The 26,050-nt window shown below is 36.8% G+C and overlaps 1 protein-coding gene across 2 annotated transcripts; it reads right to left on the bottom strand.

Moving 5' to 3' along the window:
- Nucleotides 1-1,675: 1,675 nt before the first annotated feature.
- LOC110837831 (uncharacterized) lies at nucleotides 1,676-25,448 on the bottom strand. 2 transcript variants are annotated; one of them, XM_087340179.1, is made up of 14 exons: nucleotides 25,222-25,448; nucleotides 22,585-22,726; nucleotides 21,487-21,704; nucleotides 20,887-21,001; nucleotides 19,881-20,090; nucleotides 18,949-19,114; nucleotides 16,037-17,934; nucleotides 13,473-13,606; nucleotides 11,136-11,269; nucleotides 10,315-10,488; nucleotides 5,917-6,284; nucleotides 4,698-5,221; nucleotides 3,929-4,393; nucleotides 1,676-2,241 (listed from the first exon to the last, which is right to left on the bottom strand). In XM_087340179.1, exons 2-14 carry the CDS (start codon nucleotides 22,667-22,669, stop codon nucleotides 2,098-2,100), a joined length of 4,635 nt encoding a protein of 1,544 aa, XP_087196305.1. In that variant the 5' UTR covers nucleotides 22,670-22,726; nucleotides 25,222-25,448; the 3' UTR covers nucleotides 1,676-2,097. The 2 variants fall into 2 exon arrangements, with proteins under 2 accessions (XP_087196305.1, XP_021936081.2); XM_022080389.2 differs by lacking the exon at nucleotides 10,315-10,488 and having other exon boundaries at nucleotides 25,222-25,447.
- Nucleotides 25,449-26,050: the final 602 nt, after the last annotated feature.

Here is a 26,050-nt window from a genome sequence, read left to right as displayed (position 1 = left end):
TTTTACTTCTTGTTGTGGATATAACATTCCTGCACATAATAGTTCTTTTTGTTCTGGACCTGAAGAAACTTGTTATTTTCTTAAGCACCAATGTAAATTCTTGGAGTGAGTTCATAAACAGCAGAACCAAAGCAGCAAATTGTAACAAAAAATTGAGGCAGACCAATGTTATACAATGTAGGATTTGGATTTGAAATTTCATGGCAGTGAGTCTGAAGATGGCTGTCTTCTACCAGACCGCACAGTCCAACCACCCTGAAGACAGCCATCTTTAATGTTATGCAAATTATAAAATACACCGTGTTTCAAAAGTAGCTTTACAATTTCACAGGAGAATATCAATTTATTTAACGGACGTGCGCAATATTTTTAAATGCACAAATTTGGCCAGACACATCAAGTTTCATGCACGTAAACTGTAGTACCAAAAACTGTGTTTCTGAAGACGCCGTGGAACAGATTAGGGAGAGCTTCGCTCGAAGTCCACGCAAGTCAACGAGACGTGCATCTCGGGAAGGTGGGATTCCACATGACTGGCGAGTGTTACGAAGACGTTTACACTAAAGAGCGTACAGATTATCCATGGTGCAAGCCATTTCAGATGGCGATAAACTGGTAAGGTCAACACCCACAACTGCAGGATTTGGGGTAGTGAAAATCCACGTGCCTTCCTGGAACATGTTCGTGACAGTCCAAAAGTTAATGTGTTTTGCACCCTCAGCAAAGATAAAGTGTACGGCCCCTTCTTTTTCATGGAGAAGACCATGACCGCCATTGTGTATCTGGACATGCTCCAACAGTTCCTCAATCCTCAACTTGACGAAGATGACCAAGAAGGACGCATTCACTTCCAGCAAGACAGTGCACCCCCTCATTACCTTGGAGAAGTAAGTGAGTACCTCAACAACTGTTTCCCAGGTCAGTGGATTGGTCGGGCCTCACCAATAGCATGGCCACCTCGTTTCCCGGATCTAACACCTTTACATTTTTTCTTGTGGGGATTTTTTAAAGATCGAGTGTACGTGCCACCCTTATCTGCAAATGTGGCCGAACTCGAATTACCACCGCAGTTGCTGAAGTGACACCGGAGATGCTACACGTGTGGCAAGATATTGACTGCAGATGGAACGTCTGCCGCATAACAAATGGAAGTCACATTGAACCATAAAAATCTGAAGGATATAAAACTTGAAGTCTTTGACTACATTTCTGTGTTCTGAAATTATATGTTTCTCCTATCAGTTCATCAATATCTTGCCCTCAACTTGTAAAGCTACTTTTGAAACATGCTGTACATTGGCTCTTCTCAGCCTTCCATTACACTCACTGTGACATGGCAATTCTAAGAAACAGTCATCTCATGTCTTTCAACTCTATTCACTTGAAGTATAACAATTTTATGCAGCAAATGCAATAATTTGGAGCATGTTGGATCCAACGTTATCCATGGTGAGCATTGGGATATTCTATGTAAGCATCAGAGAATCAATGCACCTTTTCATATAGCACAACACAATAGCTGAGAATAGAAATCTACAAAGCACTGCAACATAAATATTGTGTATCGCTGGCACCGAAAAGCTTTGCTAGACAAATGTAACTTGTGAATTCAATGACTATCAGACAACTGTTTCTTTTAATATGCTTTACTACAAACCACATTTAAGAAACAATATTGAAGTAATCAAATTATTTTAATGTTTTTTTTTTTACTTTGTACAATACTTTACAATTATCATATATTTATTTACTGAGTATCACATTAATAACTATGCCAGTCACACTCCCCATACTTAAATTAATCTTCATTACATATAACTTCCAAGTACAACTGTATCTTATATCTGACTTTTCAAACCATTGTTTTGACAAAACTGTTACTGTATATTACAGAAAGAACAGTAAATCAAAACCATACTGAAACAATGTAAGTAAAGATGGTAAATTTGTTTCTTGTAGTACCATTTTGTGAAATCTGAACTCATCACAAAGTACAGTAAGTTTGTTATTGTTGGGAGTTCCTTTTGTCTTTTGCTTTCACCATTTACCATATTCACCTACATACAAACATACTTGTTATATGAATGACTTTAAGGTTTACTTATGTGTAGAGGATACATCACTGTCATCATCATCGAGGTTCTTATAGTCACGTCTTACTTCCTGCTGCACTTGTTGCCACTTTGCTACTAGTGATGAAACACCCTTCTTCTTTAAAGCAAGACCAGGAGCCAATCTGGGCTATAACACACAAACACACAGCCATATACTTCTAAACAGTTAATTCTTGATAAAAAGATAATTATTTTAACATGACATTCTAAAAACAAAACCAAATTCCATTAGTTAATCATGAAGTGTATGTGCTGAAGACAAGTAGTGACAAGAAAGTCAAGAAAATAGCATATGCTGAGCTTCACAATTTGTATTCTTCACCAAATATTGTCATGAGTGACCAAATCAAGGTGTTCAATGAATAGGGCATGCAGCATGTATGGGACAGGTAAGAAATTCATACATGAAGAGATGAAATCACTTGAAAGGTCTTTGTGCAGATAAGAAAACAATATTAAAATCATCCCAAAAAGTAAGATGTGAGAATTGCCCTAATAATGGAGGTATCAAGGACCTTTGAAACACTGTAAACTTCTACCAGACTGCATGACACTACAATCAGAATGTGGAGTGGATTCAGTGCAGGGACCAGCTGTATGCTTTTGTGAAGATGGTAATAAGTGAGATTTCAGGTTCTCATGATAGAGAGTTTGAACATGAATGTCTTCTGGGATGTTGTGCCGTGTAGTCTGGTACAAGTTTACTGATGTACTGACAGTGGTAAACATCTACCTGACTACATAATGCAAAATGCCAGAAGACAGCCATCTTCATATTAACAAACCTTCAGGTTCTATTTAAAGCCTGGCTGAGTGACTATTAGCTTGTGAAGGAAAAGGACTGCTCCATGTAATTAGACTTGACAAATTACACATCCTCTCGGACCTTATATATAAAGCCACATATGAGGCATCAATGTATAAGTAAATGTAAAGCTGTCCCTGCTTAAGAACCATATAATGAAGGCATATAAGAGCAAAACTATAAGGCTCCATTCATTCCAGCTTTGAGCAAGAAATTAAGGCTTCATACTCTGAACACGTACCCCTCACAAAAATGCACCCATTACCAACTGGATGTGCCACAATAGTTCTGGACATGTTGAAAAACAAATGTTCCCAATGTTCTTATCGTGAACTGCATCCTGACCATCAGACCAGTTACTGTTTCCTCATTGACTGTCACAATTGGTTACAGTAAAATGTAAGTAGATATACAAGTATGCAGCTAAGTTATTCAGGCACTACAAACACAACCCAAAATAAACCCAGACAAGTTTGATACTGATGAATGTATCCAACCCCTTACATGAGCAATGTGATCAAAACATGAAGATTCCTGTCTTCTGGGTTGTTGCGCTGTGTAGTCTGGTCGATGTTTACCAACGTTTCTGAAGTCATACTGCCTCCGTCTTAATCGCCCTGATGACGGAGGCAGTATGACCTCTGAAAAGTTGGCTAACATCAACCAGACTACACAGCGCAACAACCCAGAAGACAGGAATCTTCATACTCACCGCTGTGAAAACCTCAAATCTTACATGATCAAAACATATCTGATGGTTTTCAAATTATTGTAGTGCAAGCACTACCACAAATATACCAACAAATGCATGGTGTATATCACCTATCTGAGGTAATTTTTCATATATTTGCTCTAAACATGGTCAAAACTTGTACATTTTATGTACAATCTTTAACAAAGCTCAAGATGGCAAAATGATTAACCTTGGGATTCCATCCACATATAGAGTTCAAACAAGGCAAAGTATAGCTGATAATAAGTCAACGCAACTGACTACTCTGAACCTTACCTTCTTCCTTTTCCTCGGATGTTCGACAGGAGCATAATCTGCAGGTTTGGTAAGAGCTGGTGTTGTCTCAGCCTCTACAGTTACACTAGCTGTCTGACTGTAGAAACTAGAAGGGCCTGGATGCACTGAAATATCATGTGGCACTGATCCTGTTGACATTCCTACTGCTGCATTTGGTTCATAAGTTGACAGAATGTTCGGCTCACTCAAAGATTCTTGCATGCCTGATGGTATGGACCCTGAGGACTCCAACGAAGCCAGATCTGAGTAGAAGGAATCCAACTCAGCATAGAGAGAAACCTTTGACTTCTTGGCTGCTGGACGTGAGATGGTATGCGCACTAGGCATTGGCATGGGCATGGCACCAACATATGGCACTGGACCATACTCAATTGCTGGACCTGCCATGCTCATAGAAGGTATACCTCCACCTGTACTGTGACTGCTTGATGAGACCACTGATGCCTATATATGAAAAAATGTAACAAATATTACATTCATCTTGAAGAGGAAATATGTTGTTGTTGTTGTTTTGTTTTTTTTCTGAGCAATAAAATCTGAAATGTTTCATATATGTTTCTGTACTGAACAAATTTCCATTTATAAAGCTGAACATCCAATAACTTGCAGAGTACTTGGAAGATATAACTGGGCACTGCAATGTGACTTACTCTCTGCATTTCTTTAGAAAACTACAACATGATTTCCTGCCTTTGTTTGGGAACATATGTACTGCCTTTCATATAATTATTGTAACAACTTCACTTACTTGATAAGCATTACTCATCAGGTACTGTGATTGGGCTGGATGTGGAATTCCTAATGACATCTGTTCTTCAGGCATTACTGAAAACCCATTGTCTATGTCTGTCGAGTCTGGTGGCCCAGAGGGTGGAGAAGGCGGTGGTAATGGTGGGTAAGCAGCAGCTCCATGGGGTGGAGGTGGTGGAGTCATGCCCGATAGTGTTTGGTATGAACCAGATGTCGAAGTGGATGCTGGAGGTATGTGTGGCCTTGCCACAATGTATGGCAATTCTGGAGGATCAACCCCAGGTGGAAGTGGTTCACCATGCTCATTCTCAAGTCGTGGCAGAGGGGGAGGGGAAGATGGAAGGGGTGGAGTGCTAGGTGGTAGAGGAGGAAGATCTGAAGGTGGTGGAGGTGGGGGTGGGGGTGGTGGGGGAGCTGTAGGTGGAGGAGGGAGAGGAGGCAATGGTGGGAGTACTGGATTACTAGTGGGACTTAATGCAGGGGATGAAGAAACAGAAGGATCAAAGTTACTGCTTACACCAGCTGAAACAAATATAATAAAAGTATGTTTCAGTTCAAACAATAATTTGAAGTCAATTGAAAAATACCCAGAGCTCCCAGGTCTTCATGATGCCTAGCACTTTCTGGAATAATGTTCTAGATTTCCTACACTAATACATGAAACAATTTAAAAATACACAGTTCATTCTTCTGATCCTGTCATGCACATTAGACATCCAAAGAACTGTGACTCTGGGAGCTTTTCTCATCAGACTACATCACCAGTCAAGAAGAATTATGAAAACAGCCAACTCCATCAATTCAAATGTATGATGCAGGTGACCACGTTGTCAACAAACACCTTCTTTAAACACATGTTGAATGATGCTCTGTATATCACAAACCAGTGGGAAGTGTCACAACTCAAGAAGTAAAATTTCCACTAAATCCATAAACAGGCTGCAGCTAGAGTTCAAAGTATCATGTGCTACAACAGCATAACTCAAAACATATTATTACTGAAGATTGGATAAGTACAGATACACTCAACTGCCAAAGATGCAATGAAACAGTGTCACTGCTGATAAAAGATTCCAATTATGTACTTTTGAAACAAATACACAAGTGCAGTGAAGCAGCTCTCATGATAACTACAATTATATTGGAAAATATGTATACTTCTTAGGAATATACCTTTCTTCTCTTGTTTATGTTCTAACACATTAAATTCTACATACCTCCCAAATCTTTCGTTGTGTCTGAACTTGTTGAAGTAACCTCTCCGTCTGTTTTCCTCTTTTTCCTGTGATGGCTTGAACCTGAGTCTGATTTGTCACTTGAACCTTTGGAAGAACTCTTCTCTCTGTAAGGAGATATCTGTGGAGGTGGTGGTGGACTTGGTTCTGACTGTTGTGAGATTATAGGTGGTGGCGGAGTTTTGGGTACCGAGTCTTCCTCTGGAGGTGGAGATGCTGGAGGTGGTGGTGGCGTGGTGCAGAGTTCCATGGCTTCCCCACCACCACAGACATCTTCTTCAGGCTGTGATGGGTATTCCCACTGTGTTTCTCCACTCACAGTGTTGCGATAAAAATATCGCTTGTGCGTCCTATATGCACCATAATGGCAAGGAGAGAACAAGAAAAAAGCTGATATATTAAACTGTAATTGTTTTATCAAAGTCCCATATGTAATACATTCAGACAGCTAACACTTAAGATCAACCTTCGGTTACAGTAACCCAAGGTTAACAGATAAGGACTTCTCCATTCATGAGTTTCAGGTATTTACAGTTTAACTCCAATTTAGCATTCCTGCAATTTTAATTTGTTTCAAGTCTTTAGAAACCTCAAGATGGACTAGTTATCTAATTTTAGTTTCCCAAAGCTGCTATTCTATGATGGTGCCATTCCTTCAACTCAATGCTTAGATATTTAATAAGACAATCAGATTTTGCTGAGAACAAAGCACAGTTTATCAAGAAGTGAGATACTGCTGGGAACAAAATGCAATTCTCAAACTGCTGTGATATTGGGATGATGATGATGATGATTGACCGAGATGAACTAGGGTGTTGCTGGTAAGACAGGATACAACAAGAACTGAGGTGATGGGAACAAAACATGAATCTTCAAGACAAACTAGTGTTGCTGGGAATGAAACACGCTTAATGAAGATAAACTGACATACTGTTGAAAACAAAATTCATTTCACCAAGCCATAGTGAAATGTTGGGAACAAAACAGAAATTGACAAGATTGGAAACAAAACATTAATTACCAAGACAAATTGGGGTTCTAATGGGAACAAAATATGAATCACCAAGACAAACTGAGGTGTTCTTGAAGGAAGAAAAGTAGTGTACAACATTGGTACTGCACCAGTAAGTTATGTTTCAAATTACTTGTGTTGCCCAATGTTTCCATTAATTCCACAGCATTGTATTACGGATGCAAAACAAATTATTTATATTGACACACATCATGAAATTTCTCTCAACTTTGTACTAGAATATACTTTGCAGAAACACTTCAAATGGGACTGCACTGTAACAGGGAAGTCATTACCTGTGAGCCAACTGTCCTGACGAAGAGCAGTAAACCCAACAACCACACCAGAAAAGATTCATACAGCAAGCACTGCAGGAATATATTCTGTGTGAGTAGTTACTAGATTTAGCATACACCATTTTCCATGTGAAGTGTTGATCATACGGCACAGTCCACGGAGTTGTAAGGTACAATTTCTATGATACTAATCATGAAACTTAGTTGGGCTGACATAACAGCCAACTAAGTTGCATCATTTGATTCAAAACACAAAATAAGAGACCAGTCTGCAGACAAAAGAGATGATCTCTCCTCTTACATATTTAGAACAAAACAGGCTCAACTAATACCTTCCTTCAGCAAATCAATATGATGTATTTGAAGCAATGGTTATCAAGTTTCCCTAAAACCATGTTCAACCCACTAGTGATCTGTTTAAGGAAAAGTTGAAGCAGAATAGGTTTTGTCTTGATGCTAGTCTTAGTATGTGATAATGTGCATTTCTTTGTAACATAAATTTCCTTCTCAAGCTTCCTTACACACATCACATAATTACACAAGATTGGACTCCTATAGGATGAGCAGTATCACAAAAACATGAGACAACTCTTATGTAAAGATGTCTCTATCCAGTTAAAAGCATTCCACTGCTTTAATTCCAACATGATCTACAAATACCTATCTCCTAGGATGCAGAACAATCAAATTTACAAGTACCCAACATTCATTTTTGAAATACTTGCAATATTAAATGCAACAAAATTAATACTTCCAGCAGACATTATTTACAGATTATAAATTTTTCATCATGTATAATTAAAATACTTAAATGGCAAAATATCAATTTGCAACTCTCAAACCTATACTAAACTTCTGTATCGAAGTTTGCATTATGTTCATCGTGAATCATCTCACTTCATTGGCAACAGGTGATTTATATTTCCAATCATGCATTCTTTGCACAAAGTTCACAAAATTAAACATTACTGGGAAGGTGAACTTGCTATCCATCCACAAACCTACATGTTTTAGCTTCAAAATTACAAATTATATTTCAATCAAACTCAACATTAAATCTGCTCTTGCAATAATAAACAACATTATTACACACAACTTAATTTATCCAAAATTGCATGTATAAAATGGCAATCAATTTCTTCCACTAACAGTCTGAAAATAAAGCCCTACACACTAGATACCTTACTTACAGAACCTGCCCTGATGTGTGGTTAGGAAACAGGTAATCAGAGTAATTATCTTTCAGATGAGTTGAAGTTTAAACTGGGCATTATTTTATAGCACACTATTAGTGTCAAGATAAGACAGAAGTAGTGTTTGTGTGCACAAGCACACGTGTGCATGCATGCATACATGAGTATGAACACAACATTTATAAGTGAATGCAAGTTGCATTAAGAAGCCGCAGTATACGTGATCAAATGTACTGTACTAACATAAGAAACCACATCTGTCGAGACTGGAGACCTTCACAAACTATGTACAGTTGCCCCCTACTATACTGCAATACAAAGGATGTGAAAACAAATGTTGCAAACTGACACATTGCACATCACGTTGTGCACTTGCACTTCAAAAGGACTTGTACTGAAGTTCAGAAAATTAACTTTTTAGCATGCCTTCAAACTGTATAGTGTTATTAAATTTAACTCATTTTGTGACCTACATGGTATATGTTTTAACAAACAGAACCATGAAAGAATCCATTTAGAAGACCAATCTTGCACATTTGAATATATTAAAGGATAGAATGCATGGCAACTTCACTAAATTCCATTATGTATACTAGAAAGTGATGTCATATTGACTTACAGAATAAATAAAAGACACTGGCTTGAAAATTACAACTAGCTGCCTGTAAGTCAATAAAACTTCTAGTATATGCAGAATACAGCAATCTGAAATGTTTTCAGTTGTAACAATAATGCTTCTAAAATATATAGCCCATTATTGTGCTCAAATTGTATATGAAAATGCATAAAACCCAAAACCACAATTACTGAAGAACTAAATTCATCAGTCTCCAGCAATACTTCCTTTTATTAAGAAAGGTAGGGAAGGGTTTATGGTCTTTTAGATACCTTATTTGTTAGAAAATAACAGTGCTAACACAACAAAAACCATATACAGGCAGCCCTCGATTTGAGCCAATTCAGAATAACGACGATTTTAAAACCAGAAAGTCAAAAGGTGAAAAAAATATATATATTTTACTATTATTTATAACGTTTTACAATGTATCTGGTACTGCTTCTTATACTAAATCGTAATTCTTACATCCCTGATTTTGAATAAAAATTATAAATACAGTCATCTCTGCAGTTACGTACGTTTTCGTTAGCGCAAATTTGCTCTTTCTCTCTTTACTTTATCTCCCTCTCTCACACTCGCCCACGCGCTCCCATTGGCTTGGGGCAGGCTACACCATTCACACTCCGGCACCTATAAACCTAGCCCCACCCACCCTATTGGCATATTCATCGCCCTGATGACGGAGGCAGTATGACCTCTGAAACGTTGGTTAACATCGACCAAACTACACAGCGCAACAACCCAGAAGACAGAAATCTTCATACTCACCACTGTGAAAACTTCAAATCTTACTCGAGAAATTCCCCACCTTTTACAGAACCACGGTTCCTATCCTAAGTCAGGTTCCACTTTGCATACAAATGTACTTTCTTAGATAGAATATTGTCAACTATATGAAGCTCAGCTCCAAATAAAACTAATGAGGATTAATAAATATGCTTCTGGATAAACTACATCCGACAGACATCAATACTCAAGTGGATTATATCTTCTGAAGAAACCCCTCTACATAAGAATTCTAAATTGTCCTATACAGTATTCTATATGCAAATACTGTATTATAATAGCAATCATCATTAAACTGAAAGCATTTCATGTAGTAACCAGCCTCTTTGTTATACACACACAGTTCAGAAAAAGATAGCACAGTTCGGGAGAAAGAAATCTTCTGTCCGGTGTAATGAGATGTTACATCAAATCGACAATGCAGGAGATTATCCACGATGATTCGACATCTTTAAGCTGTTCTGCCAATAATACCTTGTTCTTGCCATTTGTAACAACTGATATTCTGATGCTTGATGTTTCATACTAACATCCAGCATTTTAATATTATATAAAAGGCACATTCTTTCAAAACAATGGAAAGAGCAAGACACCACAAGGCTGGATGGCTGCCAAAGTGTGTAGATCTTTCGCTTCCATGAAGAATTCCTGTTGAAGAAGACCAGAGCATAAATCTTGAAGATACACGCGATTTATGTAAACACTACTTACAAAACATTTCTGTATGATGCCTGACAAATGTTAATGATACCTCTAATATTTGCTACTTTTTACATGACACAAATTTGGTATGGCACATTTAAACTGCAATCTAACAATAAAAGGAAAATAATTTTGAAAACTTTCAAAGTTCATTCACTTTATAAGTAACATAAGAAGAAATGAGCTAAACATCCTCACCTCTTTTTGTGTACTGTACCCTTGTTTCTGGATGTTTTCCTGACAGTCATGGATGGCGGTGCTCTCTACGATGCCTTCTCCAGTCCACCAACGTAAGACATTGCTTGATGGAAGCAGGCCTCTTGTTATCCAGCATCAGCAAACATCTTTTAACTCAATTACCTTTCTATGGGTTTGTTCAGTCCCAAGTTACTCTCATTTGTCATCTCCACAGTACACAAGACCACATTTATAAATTGTAAAATTCCTTCCTAGGCCAGATTCTAATACATTATCCATTTGGCATAAGCAGTGAAGTTGTTGTGTCCATGAATCTGCAGGGATTGTATTGCATGAGGAGACAGATAGGTACAGCAGTTGCTATCGAGTATGTGCTATTAAATTGGATACCGTACCTATCCCATTCACACGCCCATCCATCAGGTGCAGCTGCCTGTTCGAGCCGTGCCAGCTCCGCCCCCGTGTCACTCAGCCAGTTGGACAGATAAGGTTGTGACAGGGCACCTGCATGCCAAGCTGATACCAGTGTCTACAACATCATCAAAGATACCCATCCAAGTACTCAAAACTCATCTGCACAAAATTTAAACAAAATTCACAATATATCTGTTATTTTACACAGTTATAAGTAGTACTAAAATGGCATTAGTTCTCATCCAAACATCACACAAAATATCAAAACATGTTTCAGACACCTCACTGACACTATATGCTTTACTAAATGTATAGTGAAATATACATATGAGAACCATAAGTAGATGGCTTTTCAGACTCTTTACATCAATTATACAGAAATCAAACATTTATTTTACATTAAAAACATAAGACAATTTGTGAAAACATATAACTGAGACCTTACACAAATATTATGAATAAGGTATATGAAATTGCATAACCGTTTCAATCCAATATTATAAATCTGGTGACGATTATGTGACTGCATATCAGGATCCTGTCAACCACACTCATAGGTAAGATAATGAAAGTTACTTCAAAGTAAGCCAGTGTAATAACATTTTAATCTAAACCTGTGATAGATCAAAAATCAGTGACATCTTGTCACTTCTTTCCTTTGCTAATTCAAGTTACCCATATGATAATTGCACCTGTTTTCAGAAATACAGGCTAAAACTAACACATCCACAACGAACATCAGAAGCCATTTACAGATAGCCCTCGATCTGCGCTAATTCAGAATAACAACGATTTAGAAACCAGCAAGTCTAAAAGTGAAAAAAATATATTTTACAATTATTTATAAAGTTTTACAATGTATCTCGTACTGATTCTTATAAAAAATAGTAATTCTTATATGGCTGATTTTGAATAAAAATTATAAATGCAATCACCTCTACATTTACGTATGTTTCGTTAATGCGAATTTCTTCCAATGAGATCGATGAATCTGTTAAAGCTGTTTGTGAAATGCAAACTTTTGCATATGCGAGTTTGCTCTTATGCAGTTTCATTCCTGTTGCTTTAAACTTTCAAAGGACTAAGTTAATCTCTGCGGAGGTACCGGGGTTATTTTTACTATGCAGTTTTCTATAAGTCGGCGTCTTACATGAATGCAACTATCGCATAACAGCAGAGATGACTGTACACATCAATCACATGAAAGAATCGCTGTCAATCGCGGGGACCAACAAATTGCCGATTGTAAGTGTATACAATATATGTTTTAAATTCCCTTTATTTTATTTACGTTATTTCAGAGCTTTAAATGTAATGCCATTATATTACTCTTCAATGTTTGGGTGCTGGGAACACATGTCATTGACTTCCCATTGATTTACATTATAAAAGAGTTTCAATTTACGCTGATTCCGTTTACGCCCGTTCGTCCAGGAACGCATCCCTGGTTTAAATCGAGGGCTACCTGTACCCATAAAAATACTCAATATAGAGGTATCAGGCAGATGTTACCACTTACCAAATCAACCTGGAGGGACTGGAAATGAATAGGATATGTCATCTTCAGGTCTATGCTGATGATAATAATTTACTGGATGAAAACGTAAATATCAAACAGTAAAACAAAGACTATTAGTAGTTACTGGAATGCTCTCATTTTTTGATGCTATAAACATTCAATGATTCCATCTAACAATTGTTATAAATGCTTCATTTTTGTAAAAATTGGTACAAAATATAACAAAAAAATAGTGGTTTAAAAATACTAATATGTAATAAATTTACTCAAGTAAAAGTCTGTCTGCTAATGTATTGAAACAAAATTCTAATTTTCATTGACAAATTTATAATTTCAACTCAAAAATAAAACTAAACTTCCTTGAGAAGTTTCTATCACACTGCAATTAGAAGAGGAAAATAAAGAAAGTGGAGATGAAAAAAATAATATAATCAAGATGTAAAATAAGAAAGAAAGCCTTTGTATGTCACATTATTATTGGAGCCATGTTTCTAATGCAGGCTCAACTTTTTCTTTCTTTAACTCATAAAACATACAGTTCAGCAACTGAATTTTTATCTGCTATCTTGAGAAGCAAATCCTTCCAATGTGATATTGTTTACCATAAACATCTTTTAACACAAAGACAGAACTTTCACTGCAACCTATTTACCATTTATAAACTGTTATTTCAGTGTTACTCTGCATGACTAATGTACATAATTCACATACCTTGATTTTGGTTGCAATGACACAAAGCTGAAACCTTCATAATTATTCTTCCACTTGCTTTTGCAGGTAACAGCTAAATTTCACTTACCTCAATCTGAATGGCCATAATTTGCACAGGAGACACAGGATCTTTCCCTTCCCCAAGAAACACCACCTTTTCTGTTATAAGATGTGCAAGTTGTTCAACATGTTGGTAGGCTTCAAGCTCTTCCTTGCTATATACTGAAAAGAAATCATAATTTATTCTTGACCTGATAACCATAATGTATTTAAATATTAACTACAACAACAAAATGGTGAGATTTCCAGTTCTTACAACAGTGAGTATATATGTGGCAATGGCTGACTTATGAGTTGCAGTCAGAGTAGTCTGGTAGAAGTACTTGTTGCCTACATCATCAGCGTGATGAGACAGAAATATGGCACTGAACATGATAAATAAATTATTCGGTTTTTGTCCGTCTAATCACAATTCATATTTAAAATTCACAATTAAGATAATTAAGATATCATTTTATGTTCCTCATCGAACAATCGATTTACAATTGGAACATCTTTTTACAACATGTTTCGGTTTCTATATAAACCATCTTCAGGTGTAAAAGTTAAAATTATAAACTTAAAACTTAATTACAATTTGGTGATGTTCACTTCCAGATTCATTTTTATATTAAATATAGAAATGAATCTGGAAGTGAACATCACCAAAAAGTTGCATATCAGAAATTGTAATTAAGTTTTAAGTTTATAATTTTAACTTTTACACCTGAAGATGGTTTATACAGAAACCGAAACATGTTGTAAAAAGATGTTCCAATTGTAAATCGATTGTTCGATGAGGAACATAAAATAATATTTTAATTATCTTAATTGTAAATTTTAAATATGAATTGTGATTAGACGGACAAAAACCGAATGCTTAATTAAATTTCACAATATGACGCAACTATATCATCTTATGATAAATAAAGCAGAATGAGATACCTAATGGCTACTACCAGGTCTCAATCTGCATTTAGCATACTTCACAATTTCAGGTTAAATTTCCACGGCAAGCAGATTCTTTACTTTCAAGACACTACATGTATTAATATTAATCCGTGGCATAACAGCCCTTTGAGAGCCAATGCCGACTAGCTGGCTGCTGGCCTCACGTTCACATGCTAAGCAGAGGTGAACGATCATCCAACCAGATATAGGGTGACGTGTAGTCAGCACAACGAACCCCCAGCCTTTGCTAATTTCCATGACCGGATTACGCTACCCATTGTAGCTCCCCAATTTCCTCACGATGCTGGGTTGGCACCGGTCCCATACACTGGTCGAAAAATCTCATGAGAAATTTCTTTCCCCGAGACGAACCAGCGCGCATTTTGTATCACCGGTCCGAAGCATGATGCCTCAGACCGCGCGGCTACGGCGCGGGACACTACATGTATTAGATAGATAGATCCTGTAATTCCTAAGTGGAGAATAGGGCCTCCTTTCGGAGGTTTCATAGTCTTTACAGCGTGCATTTAAGAGTAGTGAGTGACTAGCCCACTGACTCTGCACAAATTCTACTCACTCCTGATTTGACTGCCAGAGCCATCTAGCAGTGAAGCAGTGAATCAGGAGAGACTTGGGTGTGAAATAGCTGCTGAATTTTGCTTACAAAACATCTCGTATCATGCTCGCAAGGCTCTTTTACATGCCGTAAATCTACGACATGGGACCGCCGGCATTACTTCCCCTCCGAAGGAAGTTGTACCCTTAAAAATCCATCGACCTCAGCTGGGATTGAACCAACAAACCTTGGGTGCAGTGGCGAGCATGCTAACCACTAGTCCACAGAGGGCGATAAATACATGTATTAAAAGTATTTAAAACATGAAGACAATTGCCTTCTGGGAATCATGTAGTCTGGTAGAAGTTTACCAGTGTTTCAGTTGTGCTTGCTGCCTCCACTATCAGGGTTATTAATAATGGAGGCAGCACCTCTCAAATGCCAGTAAACTTCTACCAGACTACACAGAGCAATGATCCAGAAGACAGCCATACTCACTGCTGTGAAAACCTTAAATCTCACCTATATAATGTTTAAACTACAAGAAGACTTTACATGAGACATTATTTTTGTAGACGTGATACATATTAGATCCATGTCATTACAAGTTGAGGCAGGAAAAAACTATAGTTTGACAAAGGATGTTAAAATTAGTACATAAAGGAAGGCTAAATCATAGTGGTTGCATAATCCAAACCAAGCATGGAAAAATAATTCAAATAAAGAAACAGAATTTGCAAAATATTTTCAAATTTCCACCATAACAAATGAAAGTAAGAATGAGAAAGACCAAAAATACTGATGCTTCTTTGTGGACAAGTACAAAAGACCTAGAGGAAAGTGTCAGAATAACAGTACTTCTTTCATGTTCAACAAATATTGAGCTAAGTCATCCTTTGAAGTTAAAAAATATTATTCCCTACTTATCTTGTTTTTATACAGACACTAATCAAGATTTTTGGTCCCATCAATGTACCACAGACTACAGCATTAAAATACGTGAATTTGACTGTTGAAAACTTAGATAAAAAGTGATGAAAAGGTAATATGTGGGAAATATTACACACTAGTAGTTGCAAATTAACTACATTATGTATTTTACAAACCTCTATCCTCCCCATAGACATAATCTTCCTCCTCTGCATTTTGGGTGCTCTTAGACATTTGCTCCTCTGGCTTAGGTAAATTAATTGTTTCTGCCTTAACAAAATTGATAATCCCCTTCTTTTGCTGTGACAATGGCTTTCCAGCACTAGAACTGCTACTGTGATCTGTTGGTAATGCTTCTGTAGAGTCTTCACATGTAACAGACTGGAAACCAAACCCCCTTCTTTCACCTGATACTGGGTCTGAATTATAGTATGTCCATGTAGAAAAATTCATACTTGAAGACGCTGCTGTGGTCATAGTTGTAGTTGTAGGCTGAGAAGTTTTAATTTCAGATGATGTAGCGACAACAGGTATGCTATGTTCTGTGGATGTAGGTGGTTTAGGCAAACTGGTGGAAGGAAATACAGCACCAATTTCTAAACGTATCTTACGTTTATAAGCCTTACTGTTGGTGGTAGAATCTGGAAGATTTGATTCTACACCTGGCCCAGTCATGCCACTTGATACATGTTCACCTGAACCGTGTAACTTAGTTAATTCTTTAGACACTGGAGCAACACTGTCTTCATGAACTGCAGGAAACATGGCTTCTCCAAACTCAGCACTTTTAGATGATGATGGAATGCTCTCATTAGTACCACTTGGGATAACCTCCTCTGCCTTCTCGTCACCATCAGCTACTGCACTACTTACTGAAGCAACATTTTTATCATCTTTTTCTTTTGAACTTCCTGTTTGTACCTCATAGTCCACTATGGGGAAAAGATTTACTGAACTGCTTCCAGACTGTGTTGATGGCAACTTCTTAGTCTTTAAAATTTTGTTCTTCTTTGACTGCCAGTTATTTGATGGCTCTTCTTCTTGGTCTGAGCCATCTCCATAACCAGCAATTAAGGCAAATGAAGTAGGTTTTGTGCATTGCTCTATACTGGAAATAGAACCTTGTTGTGTTCTCCTTTTGTTGGTAACATCTTTCACTTTTCCTTTATTATCACTTTTACTATAGTCAGGTGGAAGTTCACGTTCAATTTGAGCGATGACATCTTCAGCAACAATGGGTGATGCTGCTTCTGATGCAGACTGGTCAATAAGATGACGAATTTCAACAGGAATCTCACCACCCAATTCCTTTAAGACACGAGCTTGGCTTCGTAACCGAGATAAAATTACAACCTCATCAGTTTCACCACTTTCATCACTCTCTTCTTCAGTTGTTGCTGGTACTGGACTTGCGTTAGCAGAACCGTGAGTTCCCAATTCATCCACTGACTCCATTTTTAAACAGTGAACTCTCAAGCCTGCTGAGTTGGCAACACTTGATTCACACTGTGTACGACTACTGTCTAATTCTGTTAAACCTTCTGCATCACCTGTTACAGTTTTGTCCTCACTTGAATCTGGAGCTGAATATCTACTTTCTTCTTGGTCATTCTTCAAACTATCAGCCTTTTGTACCCGTGGCTCTTCACGAACATCATGAACTTCCACTTCCTCCCCTGGAGGACCTATGTCTGGCACACTGTCAGACAATAATGTTGATGTACCACACATAACACTATCTGAATTTAAAACAGATTCTTCCCCATTATTAAATACAAGCCCTGAACCTGATGAAGCCACAATTTCTGAATCTGCTTGTTCCTCAGTTTGCGAATTAACAGCACATTCTATAGGTTGTGGTTGTGGTCCAACTACTAACTGAGATTCTGATGGCAGTTCAGGTCCCATTGGTGGATGTCCATAGAGTTCTGTTACGCAGTCAGTTGCTTTGGATGTGCTCTGTGTTTTCGCTTTACTAAATGTGCCTTTCTTCCTCTTGGCTGGCAGCACAACTTCCTCATCTTCTGATTCTTCCTCAGATGCTGGTCCATAAGAAGTTATCATTTCAATTCTCCTGCACAAAACAAAATACTACGTAATTTTCTGCCATAATTAATTACAAAACAATCTATTATTTTACTGTGTTATGAATATTAATTTTACAGTATAACAGAAATAAAATGGTACTGTACTCACTTTACTGAAGACAATTTTCTTTTACAGTTATAAAGCACATTTCATAACTAGTTTTAATATGAATCTTAAAGTAGGTTTCAAAGGTGCACAAGATGCAAATGAATATTACTTAGTTAAAGTGCTAAAATTAAGTCACTCATACATCTTACACCTCCAGTAAAATTGCAACTGCAAATCTTCTCACATTACAGAAAACTCCATTTTTAGAAACCACTGTTCTGGGTCAAACAGTTCTTTCTAAATAAAAAAGACCTGAATGTAAAAATGGCTTGAATTTTGCCTCTCCTATAATTTCAAATTTGGTTACTACTAGCACATAGATAGTGGCTTCATTTGTGTGTGCTTCACTAGTTTTCTGTTTATCACATATTTTCTCAGCATACAAATTTTTGTTATACATAACTTATTTCAAAATTTTAATCTCATGGATTCCAAAAAGCAAACAATGAGTTGAAAATCTCATGTCAATAATTACTGAGAAGAGGAAACAAGTTTTCATAACCCTTTGAATGACAGCTGATGAAATGTTATAGTACTATAAAAAATGGAGAAAATATGCCAAGATAACATAATATCACAAATTCTCCAAGCACAGAGGTTGGAGTAACAGCATCGTTACAGACTACTAGCTACAGATCACTCCAAAAGTGAACTGCAATTAGTCAGTGCAAAAAGTTAAGGAAAATGATGTAACACTTGTTATGGCAAAGTTGATGGAAAAAAGCCATTGTTTTATAGAACATTTTCTAAACATGTTAACATTAAGAAGGTTATGGTGCTGATTACTACAATGAAGTTCTCATTATGGGCCATACATGTTCTACAGTAGGTGCATAGTAATATCCAAACAACTGCCACCAAATGTTGGAACATTTTAAATTCTTAAACTTACTCATCTTCAGAATCACTTGCTGCAGTCTTTCTTGACCTTCTTGTTCCAGTTGATCTTGTACCTGTAACTGTGTTTTCACCTACTGTTCCAGGTGGCCTTACATCTGTCCTATTTTTACTGACAGTACAAGTGCTTGGTGATGCCACTGACGCTGCTACTGCAGGAACTGCAAAGTGCCAAATATGTGAATATGAAGAACCTACTGAAGCTATAAATTGAAGCATGAGGGAGGAGAGAACCATTCCATTGAAAATACAACAAGGTGACTGATAATTTTTGTCCACATTACATTTTGAAAAAGTTACACTATTCACCAACAGATACCTGTAATAGTACTTGCAGCTAAACAAATAATGACGCCCACTGTGCATAAAGCAATTCGATGAACAGCTGTGCAATGTGTGTATGGCCACTAGTTATGCTGACCAAGAGCCTTGTCCAACAGATTCAAGCATATAAGAAGGGCCTTAACTTGAAACCTAAGGATCTGTGGACTCATATTTATAAAAACTTCTATCGCTGTTTTTCGACGTTCAACTCACCACTAAAATCTGTACATCTGATACTGAATCACCTTGTGCAAACAGTACTTCACAGCTGAACACTCACTCGTAAACTGAAGCTGCACATTGATATGCAAAAGGAAGAGGCTGTTGCGAAAGTTAAGATGCCACTTGAAACAAGTAGTGTGTCAACCCCATGACAACTAAGCCATGCACTGCAATTTTTGGTCACCCCCCCCCCCTTTTCTTTAATGTGCAGGGGTTCAAGAAAATATGATATTTACACATAATGAAACATTAAAAAAATTAATCATTTAATTTAATAACTTACATCCTTTGTTCCTAGTGGAGAGTCATACTTAAATGTCCTAAGGCACTGAATGTTAGTTCATGAATGCTGCACAAAGTGGGAGTCTAGATAATGCTTACTCATTGCAGCATGACTCATCATCTGATGCTGAGCAGGCATAACAGGTATCATCCCCATTGGCTGTTCCATCATCCAGTGCTGAGCTTGCATTGAAGTAGTACTTGCAATATAGGCTTGGTATTCAGGTGGCATTTCCCAAGTTACTGCATTTGTCTCTACATTCCAGTAGTATACATAGCCAGAATTTTCATCATAGCATTCTTGCCAAGCTGAAAAAAATTAAATACATAAACAAGGAGTCCCAGGTAGAATTCATAATGCCTGTTTTCTTGTACAGACTTCCTGTACTACAAAGTCTGTATTGTTATTTTTAAGTAATATAAATTTATAGTCCATTAATAATATGAAATTTAGTTCATGGATTAGTATTCTGGGCTTGTGTGAGGATGGTCATATGATAGAATCCTACTTGAATCACAATCTCCTTTTATGCTTGCAACCATAAATAAGTTACAGAAGACCAATCATCATCATAATCACCACCACTGTCTTTATTAATATAGTTGTTATTGTTGAAATTACAGATTCTGCCTAAATCAAATTTCTACAATGTAACCTCAAAGTTTTGTGCATCATCGCAAGGCTTGTAATTTACTTATAAATAACATACAGCAATGTTTAAAATTTAGCTTCACATAAAATTTCATATTCTAGCTAAAATGGTTCACTATTTATGGTAAGATTAAAAAAATTTAAATTAATAAAATTAATTCTTTTATTAAACAGGGACAGGTTTTTGCTGTCTTCTACTGAAATTTCATTAGATTCTAACTGTACAATGTGAAATGCGTTCAACAGTTAAAATTTCATACAACAAGGCACATACAATATCTGTACTGTCGTATTTCATTGCTCAATAATAAAAACTCACTATCATCTCTCATCTGACACTATATAGTCTGAGCTACTGAAAAAAGTGTTGTTACATAAACTACAAATAAATGAACACAATAAAAACAAACTTTCTTTTATCTGAAAGAAGGCTCCTAATAATGTTACACTTACCCATGGCAGAAGAGTGTTGTATGTGGCTCCTTGCATCTGCAGAATGCACCGCTCCTGCCATTTGTGATGTTGGAATTTCCACATGTGGTTTGGATGGAGCAATAATTTGAATTTCCTAAAAAGAAAACGGAGATTTAAATTTTAAAATGAAGAACGTTAGACCACAAATAATGCTTCATGATTAGCTTATGTGAAAATGTAAACAATTATTTACTGAAAGCAGATTAAAAAATACATTAACTTATGAACAAAAACTTAAACCATTCTTCGCTAACTATGCATATCACAAAAGTGACTTGAACTCTCACAAGTTGATGTATATAAAATATTGATCAGGATTGTCAATGTTTACCAACGTCGACCAGACTACACAGTGCAACAACCCAGAAGACAGAAATCTTCATACTCATCGCCCTGATGACAGAGGCAGTATGACCCCTGAAACGTTGGTAAACATCTACCAGACTACACAGCGCAACAACCCAGAAGACAGAAATCTTCATACTCACCGCTCTGAAAACCTCAAATCTTACATTTTACGTATTTCATTATGTAATGGATAAACTGATTTACTGCATATAACAGAAAGTAAATACTCACTTTAAGGAAGTCTGAAACTTTGGCATCCAAGTTTCCTGCCGCTTCTCTTCCCTCTTCTTCAGCCTCACTATCTGAATGATAAGGCCCAACCAAACCACTTAACAAATTGTTGCTATCAGATTTACTTGATGTGGAAGAGATGGCTCCTTGCACACCGGATCCACTCCCAGAGTCCCCATTCTGACTACTATGCTCCGCACATATCTGCTGATATTTAGCTAAAAGAAAAGTTACCACCGGTTAGGTATCAAACATGAAGAGACGAACATTTCATTTTCTTACATAAACGTCACACACCAGTGACTGCCAGTCTTGTTGGTGCACAGCATTAGAGTAACTCTCTCTCTCTCATATTAGGTTTCATAACCGCATTATTGGATATTTATTTAAGATCTATAATAAGTCTGGAAGTTGCTTGCAATAGTGTTGTTTCACCAAGTTGTGCAACAGCTCATCAGTGTACTCAAAAGCTTCAGTCACTTCAGACTGAATTTCAGGAAACTGTTCAGCTGCTTTACAATCATTAAATGCAGATTCATCTTTCAGGTTCAACCCACATATTCCATGTTAAACCTTTCACCCTTCAGAAACTTTAAATGTTACATCCCACAAAACAGTGTATCAAATTCAACTGTTTAGGCTTTCAAAACTACCCCACTTACAAGTACTTCTTCACTTAATTTTTGTATGAAACATTTGTATAAACTCATCTACATCAATGTTTTTTCTCTAAAAACCTCTTTTGTTTACCAAAGAATTTACACACAAATGTAATTTTTCTTCTCCTTTCACAAGCTGAGTACTGTACATTCCAGAATACAACATTCACAACATAAACTGTTTTTTTATTCATCCCTTTGAACACCAACAAACAATCTTCAACCTTTCTTCAACTGCATTTTTTTTCTTTTGGTCATCAATACAGCAACCCTGCTAATGTATACAATAATGAATGACGAGCTGTTAGTACAAGGACTATAGTCCTTGCAATGTCCCTTATTAATTTAGCATAAACACAGTATATAATGTGGCAGTAATATCTTCTAAATAAATATAAATATATTTAAGAAAATTACTATTAAATAAAATATAACTTACTCTGCCAAGTTCGGCGAGGAGAATCCTGCTTGTCATTCAAATTTAAAACCTGTCTTCTTCCTGTACCACGTCGCTTCATGCCCATTATATGATGTTACTCTTACTGGTTATAAATTAAGTTGTCCTCAGACATGAAGAAATGCTATAAAAGAAAGCTTTTTTTTATACACAATAACTCACACTCCTTATCTGAGAAATGTTTTAACTTCTAGGTCCACTGATTTGAACAGTTTCTGCAGCAGTACATCTGGATTTATTTAAATCACTGTTCTACTATAACTCTAAATCACTCAAGAAAGTGGGCTTACCTGTCATCAGCTGATAAAGAGTATCAAAACAACTTTCCTCTGAGGGATGGGTGTGGGTGAGTGGGGGCACTATCAACTCTGCTGGATCCATCAGTCTAAGCTACTCTTGATACCAGTGTAACTCAGAGTAACAAATCCAGAAATCCAGAATACATACTGCCCCCCCTCCACCATTTACACCATAAGATGAAGGATGATCACTGTCTTCTGAATTATAGTGTCATGTAGTTTGGTAGAAGTTTACCAACGTTTCAGAGGTCCTTGCTGCTGCCATCTTCAAGGCAATGAGAAGAAGGAGACAGCAAGGAACTCTGAAACAATGGTAAAATTCCACCTGACTACGTGATGCTACAACCCAGAAGCCAGCCACCTTTGAACTTGCCACCATGAGAACTTCAAATCCTACTCAGCCTTCAAAACATTGTGTTTTAATACTTTTAAAAAACTTATGGTGAATAAAGTTCAAGATAAAGAAATTAGTAACAACACCATCATCAAAAACATGAAGAAAAGAAACAAACATAAAAGCAAACTTATTAAAATTCTATATTCAACTTTATACTTATTACAATTTTTAGGAAACTCTGTGTACACACACAGACACACATAACTTACACTACATTTCACCAACAAGTGACCACTAATGGCACTAGCAATACTTCCACATCAGAAGTTCACATTGTCACCATGCTGGAACTGTTAAAAGCATGGCATTTGGGAAATCTCAGTCAGTTTGGCCTCCCTACCAAGTTTCAAGAAAACTCACCAATTCAGAAGGTATTATTTGTTTTTGACATACATCTTTCAGATGAAAAGTCCAAAATTTCTGTTGTAAAATAAACACATTCTACATTAACTTTTGTACAAAAAGAAAACAGCTGTTCAATGTAGCTACCAATAAGCTGAAAAAATTTGATTTGTCCTTTATTAACATTTGTTAAATATATTATTATAACCCTGCTATCTGTACAAGGATTGTTAGGCAGGCATTATCCCAGACAATCGATCAATTGTGGTCCTGAGGCTCCTGTGACATGGCCAACATGGTCACCAGTTTATGCCAACATTGTTGACATCAGAGAGCAACTTAGTCATGGCACACAGGATACAGGAAATGAGGTTTGTACCATACATGGGGCATTCAAGCCCTGTTCTGACATCATGCTGATGTGTGCATACATGCCCATGAAGGGCATTTCAAGCATTTGTTAATATATGTAACAAGCAAAATTCTCCCTCAGTCAAGCATTCTGCATTTCACAATGTTGGAAAATGATACCCATTCATTGGACCTTTTTGACTCATACTGACATCTTGAAGCACCCCAATAGCTCATAGCACACAACTGAGGTATAGCTGCATATCGACATTCTATTGAATATCTGATACAAAGAACATAAGCACTCACTCAAAAGCTGCAACTTCAATGAAACAGAAATAATTTGCTCAATACAAGAACAGAGTTTGCAAACGTATAATTAAATACTGTAAAAGCTGCAAAAATGTTTTAATTGAGATTGCTGAAAACTTATCAACTGATACAAATCATCCCTCAGCAGATAATAAGATACTCAGGTCACCATCAAATGTCATACTGCTACAGAACTCACATGTGATGAAAAAAACTGACTGACTCCTATATATCCTATACCAATACAAGTCAGTTCACATCCTTGCAATGTCCAATTAGGTTGTTTCAAAACAAATTTCTGGTACTGGTAAATAATGGAAGTGTTCTTTTCCAATACAATTTTGGGTAATATGGTTTATTTTATGATACTGCCGGCTTCAAAGACCACATGATGTGAAATAATATGGCACTTAATGTAGAATGAACTGGAAACAATGTGGAAGAATGTGGTAAATGTTTAATTTATGGTGCTATCAATTTGCCTGGAGGGACTCAGGATAATCAATCTCAGATCCAAGATTTGAGTCAATACCTCTCAAATATAAGGCAAGAATGAAGAGACACAACAACGTTCGGTTGAGTGCTCTTGCATGTTACAACAGGTCAACATGGTGATTGTTTTTGTTTTCATAAGATCTGAATTATCTTCGAACATTAGAACTGATAGTCTTATGTTTTCAAATTGTATCAGTAGCACGAAACATGTAAGAACATATTAACTTCTTTATAAAAGCTTTGTTAGCATGTAAACAATCGTTGCGTCACATTCCCATTTACTAATACATACAGGTCAGGTTAAGGTATCTTGCACAATCCTTCGTCAGTGTATGTTTTGTCCGCAAACACGATCTGGGTTCCAAATAATATTCATAATAATCTCGTTAGTTAATACACAATCAAACCTCGTGTAAAACTTACCATTAGATATGACACAATTGTACCGATTCAAATGTTAACTCAAATATATCTAATATTTCCTATGGATCATTTCACAGTTATAATATAACGTCCTCAAATCACACAAAAACTATTTCTATTAATATGCACTGCATTTATTATATTTTGTTATCGTGACTATATTACTCTCTACCAACCACCATTATTAACATATTACAACCGACTACAAATACAAAGTGCAATGACAAACGTGCAACTCTTCAGAAACGTAGCATCATGCATAGTCCTGCCATCTCTGAATCGGTACGAACACTAGCCCAATTCGTAAACCCACACAATGCACCCCAGGATTATGCTGTTCATACCATCATCTTTCCCTTCTTCTCTAAAAAAAACAGGTACTCAACATAATCATAATCCCTCTAAAATATTAAACATCAATTATACCTCAAAGCCATATTTAATCAACAAAACTGTGATCAGTCTGTTTCACATTTCCCATCAAATTTATAAATGTATGCTGCAATTTAATCTGTACCTCACAATAATTCAGATTTCTTGTAAAGTCTACTCATTTAAACCTATCAACTAAGTACTTCACACCACAAAGAAGCAAGTGTCCTTGACAATTTAAGTCACTCAGCTAGTAAAGAAATTTATTTTATGGAACTATGTTCATTATCACGATCACCCATACATAACAGGCAAAATTAGAGAACTGTATATAGTACAACCCCGCTATAACGCGGGTCGCGGGGGGGGGGGGGGGGGGGGGGGGGCATTGGTAAACCCGCGTTATTACGGGAGTGCATCGGAAAATCGGTACAAGTACTGGACGTACTGTACGGTA

Source organism: Zootermopsis nevadensis, unplaced genomic scaffold (genome assembly GCF_977971745.1).
Source record: "Zootermopsis nevadensis isolate Lab colony 2312 unplaced genomic scaffold, Znev_1.0 Znev_ptg000061l, whole genome shotgun sequence".
NCBI lineage: Eukaryota > Metazoa > Arthropoda > Insecta > Blattodea > Termopsidae > Zootermopsis > Zootermopsis nevadensis.
This window is presented reverse-complemented; position numbering and strand designations above follow the sequence as displayed.